This window comes from Dreissena polymorpha, chromosome 9 (genome assembly GCF_020536995.1).
Source record: "Dreissena polymorpha isolate Duluth1 chromosome 9, UMN_Dpol_1.0, whole genome shotgun sequence".
Classification (NCBI taxonomy): Eukaryota; Metazoa; Mollusca; class Bivalvia; order Myida; family Dreissenidae; genus Dreissena; species Dreissena polymorpha.
In genome coordinates, this window is record NC_068363.1 from 13,355,184 (window position 1) to 13,369,262 (window position 14,079).

Consider the following 14,079-nt stretch of genomic DNA (forward strand, 5'->3'; position numbering starts at 1 on the left):
ACATTTAAGAATGTTTATTTCGACACAATAGTATATTAGTGATTTTTTCTCTATATAAGTGGAGTTTCGGTACCTTAATTTCGCAGAACATTTTGCCATGACAGCGGGCTTGTTAGAGTTAACATTTTAATCAACATATCATCGTTTTCACCTCTGTATTTTATGTTTATTTTATTTTTCGACATGGATGTATATTCTTTGAATCGTTGGTAAAAAAGTTATATATTAATTTTAAGTAATTTTTTGGCTCTTCTAAGCTGTATTTTTGAACACTTTATTTGAAGATATGGGCTGAAAATATGGCAACCGAGCAAACAACTGTGCTCGGTAAAGTGACCACAACGTCCCACGATGAATACCAGTATTGTGTGGATGTCCCATCGGATTTGATTGGCATGTATCGGATCGGAGTGACAGCCTTTGTAACACGGGGTTCTTCAAATGTCGTCGTTTACGATTTTCAGATGTATCCTGGTCACTGCAAAGGTAGTTTTGTTGATTGTTGTTTTTCATTGAATTATGATTTGTCAAAGTAAGGTTGCTTGCAAGTTTTAATACCCACTGGTTGCTTGTTTTTAAATTTGACGAGTAGCGCATGACCTCACGGTTTATTCTTTAATTTGAACATAAAGACACATAATTTGTTCTTGGTATTGGAAGAAAATGCCATTTCTCGTACCCAACAATGGTATAGTTGGATATTCAATCGACAAAAAAATATACACAAATCGACGCAATTCTAATGAACACATTATTTACTGATTAAACTGTAAATTTCCTTACATATTTTTATAAGCAGTTAATTCCTAAAACGTAAAATCTGACTTTATTTCAGCTACATTTGAAAAACAGAACTGTTCGTTTGAACACGATTTCTGCGACTACACTGTGACAGCAGGCGGACATGGATGTAACTATCAATACAAATGGAAACACACGTCGGGGAGACTAAGATCTGGTAATTTTATTTTAGTGTCGTTGGAGACAAAATGGACTACTTTTTAATAGCTCTGTCTTTTCAAGGTATCGATAATTTGTTCTTATTAGCTAAATTCAACCTGAAACATATTTGCTCGAACTATTTTGCATGTATGCCATAACGTTATTGCATAGACTTGAACAGAAACATTCAAGCGACTGGCCTGTGCCTGTTATATAGTTATTATATTTATTTATATTAATTATAGTTGACAATAATAAAACACTTTTAATAATAATACTAATAATATATTTAATTCTTATGTTGATAGTTTAGGCCGTTGATATTGCTGAAAATTCTTTTAATCTAAATAGGAGAGACAATCCCATAAATATCAATCAATGATTATTTGCAATTCACAGACCATTACATGATGGCAGAAGCGCCTTTCAATATCAGCATGGGTAGCCTGGACTTCACAGATTTGTCGCTGGGAAGTGTATTGAACTCTTCCAGCTGTTTTTTGCGCTTTGCCTACCTCAGTATGAACTTCTCCACTTACATGGACGAAATGAATAAAGGTTTGTTCAAAAAAGAGTTTTTCTGTTTGGAATGGAACTTTTTGCTTATATTTATCAAATACATGTAAATAATGAACAATCATGTATAATGTTGTTCCTCTAGTTATGCCTCATTTTCGATGTGTATTAGTCGGTCGTTTCGTTTAAATCACTAGATAAATGCATTGACCTACAATGATGCAAACTGTTGTAATGGTTACTAGGGAAGAACGTGGAAGATCTAATGTTTGGATGTCAACAGTTTAATGCCAATGTAACAGTGGAATTAAACATGAATTAATATAAGTACATGTAAATTTTGAGAACCGTACATTCCCATGGTTACCATCCCTTACGTAGACTTTCACTTTAAACAATACATCAACTCTACACACTGTATTTCTTAGTAACTGAATATGTTATGCTATTGCAGTAACTTGCATGAAATCAATTCCTTTTGATATGAACACTTTTTTAATTGATGTTCGAGAAAATTATGTACCTGCCAGTTTAATGGCAAGGCTACTTTCTAAATACAGCCATTAGATGGAGCATTGAACTCATTGAAAAGTCATGTTAGTTGGTGGTGCACACAGGATTTAAAAATATATCTTTTTGAAGAAAGTATAGTTGTTATAATGCTGACTATGATCATGGTGTTTGAATTCAGTATGAATAATCAGTAGAAGTTATGATGTTTATATTTAAGTTTAAAATATACCACATTATTATGTAAAGTGTTCCTTTAAGTCAGTTCCGGGAAGTGATTCCTGAACATACGTCAGTTACAAACATTCTATACAATCACCTTGACTTTATTGTAGTACAACCAGGAAGGTTTCAAGTCATTGTAAACGACGTACAAACTGATCTGCCATCAACCTTTCATCCCCGTCGATCGGCTTGGAAGGAACACTGCGTCGATGCCTGTGGTTATGCGACATCAGAGCTGAATATCACATTCAGAGCAAAAGCAATTACTGCTGCAATCGATAACATCTTTCTTTCGAATGATCCATGCGAAGGTAAGGCATTTAACATCGCCGTATGATGTATTTGTCCGACAGTCATTATGAACGTACGTCAAGTACATGCAAGGTCACATGTTCGTTAGAAGAACTAATATGGGCATTAAACAGATCAACTATGGCACCTGTGACACATCTAGTTGCTGCATGAAAGCTTATGTTTCTTGATGTATAGTATTGCTGCATTATATGTGCGTTTTATTACACTAAGTACACGTTATTTTTTATTTTAATAAGTTCAGACAGTGATAAATTATTCTATGTTTTGTGGACTGTAATTTTGTTTCACAACATTGGAGTAACTTATTTATTGCCGAATATGAAGAAGGTAATTTAAATAATTCTTTTAAGTTAAATGTTTTTTAATATTCCGTGAACAAATCAACATTATGTAAATTTTACAAAATGCAATAGTTCCTGGTCACAATAGTTAAGAGTGAAGTGGTACATGCTCCTTCGAATTTAAATAACTCTGACGGCTCTGGCGGCTCCCAATGCTCTGGCGGCGCCGACGCCTCATATTGCCCGTCGAGCACTACCGCCTTACCAACAGGAATATATATATATGTATATAAATACGCGTACATCGCGACACAGACAAATGCTACATATTAAACTGCATGACCGTATTTTATGAAACGCCTTTATGCTTTTTCAATGAAGGTCACATCTGTCCGTTCAATATATTTCATTCTTCAGAGCAAGAAGAAGAGTCAATCAATTGTGTGTTCAGGAATGGTGAGATGTGTGGGTACCAGTCGCCTCAAGGCAGTTTCTGGGTTTGGAACAGCGGTAAATGCGCCTATAATTTAGCTTGACATGTTTTCGGAAAATGTTGAAAAAATTAAAAAAGCACGTGCTACAACTGCTGGAATGAAATGAATTTCCATAATTTTACATGTTAATTGTTATACAATAACATAATAAAAATATTCTAGTCTTTTAATACATTAAGTTAACATTTTCAAACCTTTCTGTGTAATCTGGTTTTCCTTTTTTTAAGCAGTAACTTCAGTCCTCCATTATAAAGAAAGAAAGGAATGGCTATACAAATAATTTAGAACTACCAGGAAATGGTCTGAAACCGCGATCATTGTTATCTACCCACTAAGCTACCTCATCCGGTTTAGGTCTTTGGAGAAACAAATTCAAATTTATAGAAGGGATTAGCAGGAGGGCAATACGATGCTAAATTCTTTCGTTACACAATACATTTATCATTAAAATTCAACACAACAATTGTGCGTCAACAATATAAGTCTTTGTTGATTGTTTTTTAGAAGGCTATCTTGTGACTAATGGGTCATTCACGAGATTGGCGTTGAATTCTCCGATGTACACGCCAGTTTCTTCAAACACGTGCATCACAATAGCGGCGACAACACAAAGTTCCTCAAATCGTCTATATGTAAACGTACATGTAGAAAATGGATCCGATATAAATTATGCCCCTGTCAATATGGTTGTAAATGAAACAAGCCTGCTTTCGTTCAACGTATCGAGCTCAGAGAAAATATGGCTGGAATTTTACGCGTATATTATATATTATCCCCCGTACACGATGAGCCTTCTCTCTGTGAATGTGACAGACGGACCATGCGCAATCACAGGTTGGTTTATGACATGTGTGGCCTTTAACAAAGTGTTTTGGTATGAAACATCTAATTTCATAGTGCAAATTTCTCTTTCGATTTTTAGTGATTTTATATTTTACAAACATTTTTACGTGTCTATATAACTAACATTTAAACCCAATTAAAACATTTGACTGTTTTTATGCTGATTGTTTTGTTGTTGATGTTTAATATTTTAGAGAATATGCTTAATTTTTAATTTCAATGTTGCAGTGGAGAATATTTCTTTTTATTACGGAACGAAAAATAAAATATTTTGCATTTGGAAGGTGTTAGATATTTCGACAAATACGGCTTATATAAATATTATTTGTAATAAACTATCATAAAATAATATTGTTGCTGATAAAAGTAGACAAATACAATGTCGCTCACGCAACTTTTTCATTTTATAACCAATTTGTTGTTTGTTTTGTTAGAAAAGAAATGTAGTGGACAGTCAGTTCTGTGTGATGACACATGTTATCCACAACTCTACAGATGTGATGGGATACGTCAATGCAATGATGGAACTGATGAAATCAACTGCCGTAAGTTTGCCTTGCTATACCTATGTAAAACAAGTTGTAATAATGTTAACTGATATTATCTTTTATTGCTATTTAATTGCATTATGGTGGTGTTTGGTTTATTGGTTTTTACACGTAATTGTTTCGTGAGTAATTGGGCGCCACGTGTGAGTTTTGGAGCCGGTTTTAGCTTCCTATGCGCTTTGCGTTGACCGTTCCAAGTCGGTGACCACATACTTATTCATTTTCCGTGTTTTTGTTATCCGCGTGTGTGTGCTGTGTTTGGTGCGTTTGTTTTGTGTTATACTATTTAGTTTAGCAATTGGTTCCTTGCCAAACATAAAGCAACGAATGTAATAATGAGGTAACTCTACTGCTACTGAAGCTAATATTTTACTTTCCTTACGAGTATAATGAAGACCTTAAGGTTATTCTTTTTTTTTCACTTCAACAAAGTGTTATTCATAACATGAGTACTTGGGGAAGCTTGTTGACCCATGTTTGACAAGTGGTTGACAAGCTGTATCCTGAAACCGTTCAACATTATATTTTATACAGACATCAGCTTCATCAATGCGTGCTCATCTCGATAACATACGTGTGATTGATTGAAATTTGTAGTAAATGATATGAGCACAGATTTACCGTCTAATCTTTCAGAATGTTTAAATTCCACCTACACCTGTGCCAGTGGGGAATGTTTCCACCCGGCCCTCAGATGTGATGGTGTTAGGGATTGCAAGGATGGGTCGGACGAAGATTGTGGTAAATTTTTTCTAATATTTCCTTCATAGTTGCTAAGACAGATTTTTAGGTGAGCTGGGATTTGCGACTTGCCCAATACGTCACCAAGTGCATTAATACTGAACGTTTGAGCATTTTTTAAATTAACTACATATTTTTATTTATTGGGTGAATCATATATTAAAGAACAAAAAAAACATTGAAATAGTAACGTATGTATAGAGCAAAACCTTCTTTTGTGAAGGTAACTATGGTTACCAATTTAGTTCATTGACTAACTATTGTCATTTATTTTACAGAATCAATGGCAAGTGTAACATGCGATTTTACTAACGGTACCTGTATGTACTACCTCCACAACGTCGACATTCGTGATACTTCTATTTACTACGGGTATTATCAACAACTAGCCCAGTATGGCAATATAGGTACAATTCGCATTACGTCCTAAAATATTTGATTTTTCAGAATATGACGTTTTACATCTTTGTTTAATTCTAAAGCATTCTAATAAATCTAACCATTATGAGTCACACAGTTGAAGGAAAATGTAAGTTATGTATATAAAGATGGTTTCTGTTTTGGTTACTAGAATACATCAACAAGATGAGCACAGCCAGTTTTATCTGTTTCCAAAAACATTTACAGCTTTGGATGTGTCCGGATTCAATAATTTGCACACTGATTCCTAACAACAATGTTACTGTTTTACTTTTCAGCTTATATGGAAGAATCGATGTGCTACTTGAGATCTGCTCCTGTAAATGTTGTAGAAAACAGTTGTCTCACATTCCACTTTGCAATTTTGTCATCCTATTCCATGTCTGTGGTACGGGTAGCAACATTCAACAGTAATTCTTACCACACCGTGGGCCAATGGGAACTGCAGCCGTTCAACTACTATATCTCGGCATTTGTAATATATGTAAATATTTCGTCAGGGCAATATGATGGAATTCTTATTGAGGTACAATCTTACTCAATGATCAACTACAACGAACCAAAGGCTGTTGACAATATCCAGCTTTTCCCAGGAGAATGTACAACTGGCGGTATGTGAATTCTACTTCTATTTATACAATTTAATGTGAAATTGTAATAAGACATTTATATTGGAATACACTTTCATTTTTAATATTTCGTTATATGCACTTTGACCTAATGTAATTATTAATTTGACATATATTTTAAGTAAATACACTTAAAAATACAAGTGCATCATTTTAATGGAATTTACTTTAATGCTGGATGTTTTATTTGATTTTTCTCAATCATAAAAAATGAAAACGTGTCCATGCGTTCATGGATACGGTCAAAAATTACAGCCAAACTGACAACTCAACACATATTCACTGTTTATGTAATTGTAATGGACAAGTGCTTTTTTTAACCTTAAAATAAATAGACATTAACTGTACATAATACAAACATAACATTTATGAACAGATATGTTTTAAGAAAATTACCAAAATTATGTCCATGGCAAAAGTGATGTCTAATTGCGAGTTCACATAATACAGTGTTTATTACTTATTCCACCACAGGTTTTCTAGAAAATTAAAATTAACTTAATTAAATCAACTTCATACAATGTTGATGAAAATATTGAAATAATTAATAAAATAAACCGTTTCTTTGCATTAATGGATTAACTGAATACGTGTTATTGTCTACTAAAAAACAATTATTACATTTCGTAAGAATTTGTAAATATCCAAAATATCCTAACTTGTCTAACACAATAAATCAGCTTTAGATAAATACAAAGATTAATTTAGGTCCACTAATTATGTGTGGCTTTATTTGTGTTAATTGATTGAATAGCACTGTAAACTGCATTATAAATCAAATCAGGATCGGCCTACATGTTAAATAAAAAGGTATGCATTTCTAAACAATATTTGAAAAAAGTAAACAATAATTACGTATTGCATACGTAATAAAAATATGGTTTGAATATCTAGCTCATTGTCCAATAGTGCCAACTGATTGATTTGAATTTTATGAAAATGAAAGTTAACTTCTTTACAGGTGTACAGGTCTTAAATCTCCTGGAGCTTATTTCAACAACGACAACATCTTTCTGGGAAGGTTGGTTTTAGGGAAGAAATTGTGCACAAGCCTTTAAAAATAAAATAAATTTGCACCGAATGTTTTAAAAGATATGCGCAATAAACATTCAATGTTTTATTTGATTCATCGTTTGTAAGTATAGGCAAACCTGAAGTATAGGTTAGGTCAAGTATGCATTCTCTTAAAATCAAATAGGTTATATTCGCGTCGTTGGACTGTTAGGTGGTTGTTTTGTTGAACGGGTGGTTTTCAAGTTTTTTCGTATTTATCGTACCTTGAAGTACTTCTTCACATCGAAAATGAAGTGATGCATAATTGTGTTTGATGTCATATTTTGAGTTTGATATTTCCAATATATTTTGCTTCTCATTTGTCATTGTTTGACAAATTCGAATGAAATTGTGATAATTATGTACAGGATAATGTTTATTGTCTTAGTTTTTGATTGCATTAAATTGTGCCGACAGCTTGCAATCTTGGATAAGCGTTTGGCTTACGTTGCGTTGGTATATTTTAGTCATTCAGTATGTTGGTGGCATTGTCGGTCCATCTTTTGTCCTTATAAATTATGATATTGTAAAAAGAAAATAAATCAAAGTTATTGGAAGTGACTGCACATTTTTCACCTTATGTTATCTTCAAGTGTACATGTTCCAGCCACTATGTTTATGCCATATGATCTTTTTATTCTTAGTTGTGTGTTTGCGACTTGAACATAGCTTAAAAGACTTTCTGTGCTACAATTTGTTGCTACACCCATGCTGATGAAATATGTGGCTCTCAAGGGACTATTTACATAATGATCTTTTTTACTAAAAGGCAACACTAATTATGGAAGAACAGAGTGGGAGTCGGAGACTTCAACATGGCCGTCAACAACACCAGCATGCAGTCATGACCAGTTTCCTTGCTATAATGGGACCTGCATACCCATTCTGCAAATATGTGATGGAGTTCCACAATGTAGTCACAGTGAAGATGAATTAATTTGTAAGCACATAATTAGATACATAACTTTTAGATTTGACATTAAGTATGCAAAAAGTACTAAGCTAAAATGTTGACATCCTGTGATAACTTAAAAACTACGTTAGTTGGATTTATAAAGCTTGGTTCTTGGACAGAAGACATACGAGTGATTTGCACTACATTTCAGTTGTGTCCGTCTTTCGTCCTTTTTTGGCAGTTTCATATACCTTAAACATATGCTGTTTTATGTTGAAAAAACTATGTAACTAGTTTCCTTGGTTTTACATTATGTTAAATTGTATGGAATGTGGTCTGGTGTTGTTTTTCAAATGCATGATTAAAGTTGATAAAAAATGAGGCATTTTCTGATTTGAAATCATATAATTGGGTTAATATGTTTGCATACAGTTCAAGATAGACACCAATGAAAATGAACTTTACCATACACATTTTACATATTACACCACCTACGTATGAACAAAAGAATCTGTTTTTAGAAGTTCCTTTTTTTACCATTCACTAAAAAAAATTTGAAAATATATTTAATATACCTCTATCAAACGTTACCTTATGGAAACGTTCAAAACATGTAGGATACATATGTAGGCTAAACATGTAGGCAACAAAGGCAAACAAGTGACAAATTTGTTTTATAATCAAATTAATAAGTCAAAACATGAAATCGATACGTCTTTCCATAAAAATAATGATAATAGTTTTAAACACAACTTGTGTAGGTTTAACCACAACACCGACTGTATCCACTACATGGTCAACATCCACGCCAAGATTAACAGCGCCATGGGTAACATCAACACCGGACAGTACGACACCACATCATACAACTATGCCAACATGGTCAACGACATCATCTTTAGGCTGTCTAGATGGATTTATCGCTTGCTATGATGGATCTTGCATACATTGGTTTCAGTTATGTGATGGAAATCCTGACTGTCTTCGAGGCGAAGACGAGCAATACTGTAATAATATTTTTTTAATTGGTAACATTTAAAATTGAGAAAAAAACATTGATTACTCATAAATAATGATCTGAAACTTTGATACATATTAAGTAAACAACTAGGATGCTTGAATCCTTTAAAAACCATTCAGCAATAGAAATGGAAATATTGTTTATACATGTTGTCCATTGCGGCACATTGCATTGTTTTGTTTTGCGAGAGGTTGACACCAGCAATTGAAATCAGGTCTCCAATTGATTAAGTCTAGCTTAGTAGTGTTCTGCAGTTTTAAATTATTTGTCTGGTGTGTACCGTTGCAAAGGGCTTTTCCATAAAGTGTCAGCAATACATATGTAGGATACATATGTAGGCTAAATATGTAGGCAACAAAGGCAAACAAGTGACAAATTTGTTTTATAATCAAATTAATAAGTCAAAACATGAAATCGATACGTCTTTCCATAAAAATAATGATAATAGTTTTAAACACAACTTGTGTAGGTTTAACCACAACACCGACTTTATCCACTACATGGTCAACATCCACGCCAAGATTAACAGCGCCATGGGAAACATCAACACAGGACAGTACGACACCACATCATACAACTATGTCAACATGGTCAACGACATCATCTTTAGGCTGTCTAGATGGATTTATCGCTTGCTATGATGGATCTTGCATACATAGGCTTCAGTTATGTGATGGAAATCCTGACTGTCTTCGAGGCGAAGACGAGCAATACTGTAATAATATTTTTTATTTGGTAACATTTAAAAATTGAGAAAAAAATAATTGATTACTCATTAATAATGATCTGAAACTTTGATACATATTAATTAAACAACTAGGATGATTGAATCATTTAAAAACCTTTCAGCAATAGAAATGGAAAAAGTGTTTATACATGTTGTCAATTGCGGCACATTGCATTGTTTTGTTTTGCGAGAGAGGTCGACACCAGCAATTGAAATCAGGTCTCCAATTGCTTAAGTCTAGCTTAGTAGTGTTGTGCAGTTTTCAATTATTTGTCTGGTGTGTACCGTTGCAAAGGGCTTTTCCATAAAGTGTCAGCAATACGATTGTAATATATTTGAATACATGTTACAAGCACATTGGCTACTATATATATCTTTATATAATGAGTTGCATGATATATGAAGACTTAAGCGTCTGTTTTGGACAGGTTCCACTTCAGGATGGACAACTCATGCAACAGGACCAACAACTCCAGTAGGTTGCCAAATGTGCTCCGATAACTCCAGTTGTATATCGCCGGAACAGATATGTGACGGCACCAACGATTGTGCTGACAGAATGGACGAAAATATATGTGAAGGTAATTTTCGCTTTACAAAATAGAAATTAGAAAGGTTGGCGGTTTGTGTTTGTATCATTTATTGTTTTCAATATTTCAAAGCATGTGGAATGATATGACGTCTTCACCTGCTGGTTCCAGTTTTTCATTATTTGCATTCCTTAGTTCTAACCTACCATGTTTAATTCAGTTAGTTTGTGTAATAACATAAACACATGAAAATTAATTACAATCGAACATCAATAATTGACAGGGTTAAAATTAATAATGTTTGTAATAAAATTCTATACATATTGTTAAATCCTATCTAATGTTAAAATTAAACTACATTATAATCATATCATATTAAACACACATTTCTATATATATTTATGTAGACTATCCATCCGTCCGTGTGTCCGATCCTCCCGCAACGACCATATCAGGGTCTGTTGACCTTGTATGCACTGTGGAAAACCCTGGCAATCATCAGGTATGCGTGCATACAACTGGTTAAACAGAGTACTGATTATTTTATTGTCTTGCACTTTTTTGGATAATTGTTTAGTTGGTAGTTTCTTACGTTCACACTAAGTAGGAACACAAGTTATTTACATCTACAGCTGTTCTCAGAAGAGAAAAGCAATACAAGAGTTTTTATATCAGTATACCCCATAATATTATCATCCACCGTTTCGATCCTAATTTTCTTACTTTCTAAACTCAATGTTCTGATTTTTCTTTTAAACTTGCATCCATGGTGTAGATTTCAATTTCATAATTATACACCATTTTTTGTAATATTGTTAACAATTTGTACTTTATCTTTTTATTTGTTTTGTAAACGTGTTTGTTTTTTTTAAATTGGTATTATTCTGGAAAATTCCTAAACAAATAATTAGCCACAATTGCTGTTCATATTTCGTTATATTCTTACATGTGGTCAACTTAATATTTTTATCGACTGATATCATTGAAATTTGGTTTATTTTAGGTGATATTATTTTGGAAAAGCCTTCGGTGGGGGGACATCTCACGAAACGGGGACTTAATGGTGGATATTTCATTCAAAAACCTTACTCGAGGAAAATTTAGCGTGCACCTGACTAACAACGGCACCACAACAACATACATCTTAACAGTTGGTGTTGTGGAGCAACAAGATATACACGAAGACTTCACATGCATTTCGGATATCGTTGGCATTCCTGAGGTGTACTGGCCTTATCATAGCGTCCGTCTCAATATTCAAGGTGACATACCTTAATTACTTCAATTTCAATAATATTAATTCACTCAAAGAAGATATTATTCAGCTTTTTGTAAAGTATTCATATGGAAGAACACGTATTATTTATTATACAAAAAAAACTTAATCTTATAGACAACACATTTTATTATCTCGGCTGTTTTCGGAGAAAACTCGAAGTATTGTCATAGTCAGCTCGTTAACATTTTGTAAAGGTTTTGAACATTGGCTCTAAAATCAAAGTACTTCAATCTACAACTTTGAAACTCCATATGTAGCTGCACCTTGATGAGTTCTACATACCACACCCATTGTTAGGTCACTAGGTCAAATGTCAAGGTCACTGTGACCTCTAAAAAAATCTGACAAGCTTTTATTTATTCAAAACTGCACCCGCATCCGAGCGTGGCACCCGTTATGCGATGCTCTTGTTGTATATACTTTCTTGACCTTAACTTATGAGTATTACATTAAGCAAGTAACAAATGACAAGCTTACTTGTTGGGCTCAAATATTAAAATGTAAAACATGTGTTTGATTCGTAAACTTTTACATGTATATTGCAAAAATATTTACAAAATATTGAAAGAAGTGATAAACAACATTCATAAGCGTGCTTATTTTCTTACTGCAAAAGTTGAACAAAATTACTTTTCTTGACATATTTTCTTGAACAAAAGTTAAAGTGGTGGGCTTCTTGGATTGTTTTTGGTCGACTTGCTGCTATTTTATCCAGAAAACGTTTTGCTATTGCTGTTGTTTTGTCAGATTTGTATGACACTGTATACACTTTACCTTTATTATGAGGAATGGCAGTTTAAATTAAGTAGAGTTGTGAGACAAAAGTGAAATGTTAAGGCATCCAGGTCTAATGGAGACATGGCTAGTTTGTATCTATTTCATTGTGCACATGTTTAGATATTACAGATAATAAATTTCGTTTGACAGGGGACGGCTGTCTGGCTTTAAACAACGCTGTGTGTCACAATCTGGGAATTCGCCGCGTTACACTTCCGTCGTTTGGTGGTGCCACTAGCCTGTCGCAGAATGCAGCATAGGTTGTCCATTATTGATAACTATTACAACGGCTCCTCCCCCGACCCATGCCATCATAGTCTGATGGAGTTGGCGTGTGGATTACAAGCCACCCCGTGTGTCAACGGCCAGGCTGTACCCGTCTGTAGAGAACACTGTGAAAGTAAGATTATAATTTATTTGTTATCAGCAGGCGTTCTAGCATGACGAAAAATCTGAGTATCAGGGCTTTTATTTCTACGGCCATGTACTTCATATCTCGGATTCAAGTTATCAATTACGGGGATAATAATGTGCAGTGAGTATTGGTAAACCATTCACTTTACTCAGGAAATGTGTGAGTATTGGTAAGTGACAAATATAATTGTATGAAAATACTGTTGAATACGGCGAAAACCCAATTTAACTATCACAACTCATTTTATAAATTTTGCAGCGTCTATTGGTATATGGAATATCTCCTGACTTGTTCTTAGTCAGTAGTCGATTGACTGTAGATTGGTTTGTACATAGATTGCATGTTTTTGCAACAGAGTACACCAATATTGTTTTTATTTGTGATTGTAAACAAACGCACATTACTGCATATTTTAATCAACTTGACGAAAGTATAATTTTTAAATCCATAGCGATCATATGGGCTTTTCTCGTATATATAGAATTTTATTATTTTCCATGTTATGTTTCATAGAAAATACAACACCTGTATTTTATGTGCGTGAAAACAAGTGTATACTGTTAATACTATTTATGTTTTAATTTTTAGTGACCAACCGATTTTGCAGCGGTCAACCTTCAATTGTAAATGTAAACAACTCAGACATAGGCCACTACTGCAAGTTCCTACCCTTCTCCTCGGATCGCACTTGCAAAGAAGTGTGGATAGGTATTGACATTAATGTTATTAATAAAAATATTATACATAAAAAGTGAAAAATTAATCTTTTAAAATAAATTGAAAATCTACTGGCACGTTACTTGCCACTAACATTTTAGGAACAAAAAAAATCAAGAAGCATTAGGTATCACGAGAGGAATTATTTTACTCATACTTTTATAAGTAAAGGCATTTGACAAATTGCCTTTACAATTTATA

The 14,079-nt window shown here is 33.6% G+C and overlaps 2 protein-coding genes across 2 annotated transcripts; both read left to right on the forward strand.

Annotated features, from left to right (window-relative positions):
* The first annotated feature begins 297 nt into the window (after window positions 1-297).
* LOC127844846 (uncharacterized) lies at window positions 298-2,154 on the forward strand. The gene is made up of 4 exons (XM_052375368.1): window positions 298-486; window positions 836-958; window positions 1,342-1,500; window positions 2,150-2,154. The coding sequence occupies exons 1-4, from the start codon at window positions 300-302 to the stop codon at window positions 2,152-2,154; spliced, it is 474 nt and encodes a 157-aa protein (XP_052231328.1). The 5' UTR covers window positions 298-299.
* Window positions 2,155-4,564: 2,410 nt separating this feature from the next.
* LOC127844847 (low-density lipoprotein receptor-related protein 1-like) lies at window positions 4,565-11,966 on the forward strand. Its single transcript, XM_052375369.1, has 10 exons — window positions 4,565-4,671; window positions 5,311-5,415; window positions 5,694-5,822; window positions 6,114-6,446; window positions 7,426-7,485; window positions 8,287-8,457; window positions 9,174-9,419; window positions 10,589-10,741; window positions 11,098-11,192; window positions 11,694-11,966. Exons 3-10 carry the CDS (start codon window positions 5,699-5,701, stop codon window positions 11,964-11,966), a joined length of 1,455 nt encoding a protein of 484 aa, XP_052231329.1. The 5' UTR covers window positions 4,565-4,671; window positions 5,311-5,415; window positions 5,694-5,698.
* The last annotated feature ends 2,113 nt before the right edge of the window (window positions 11,967-14,079 follow it).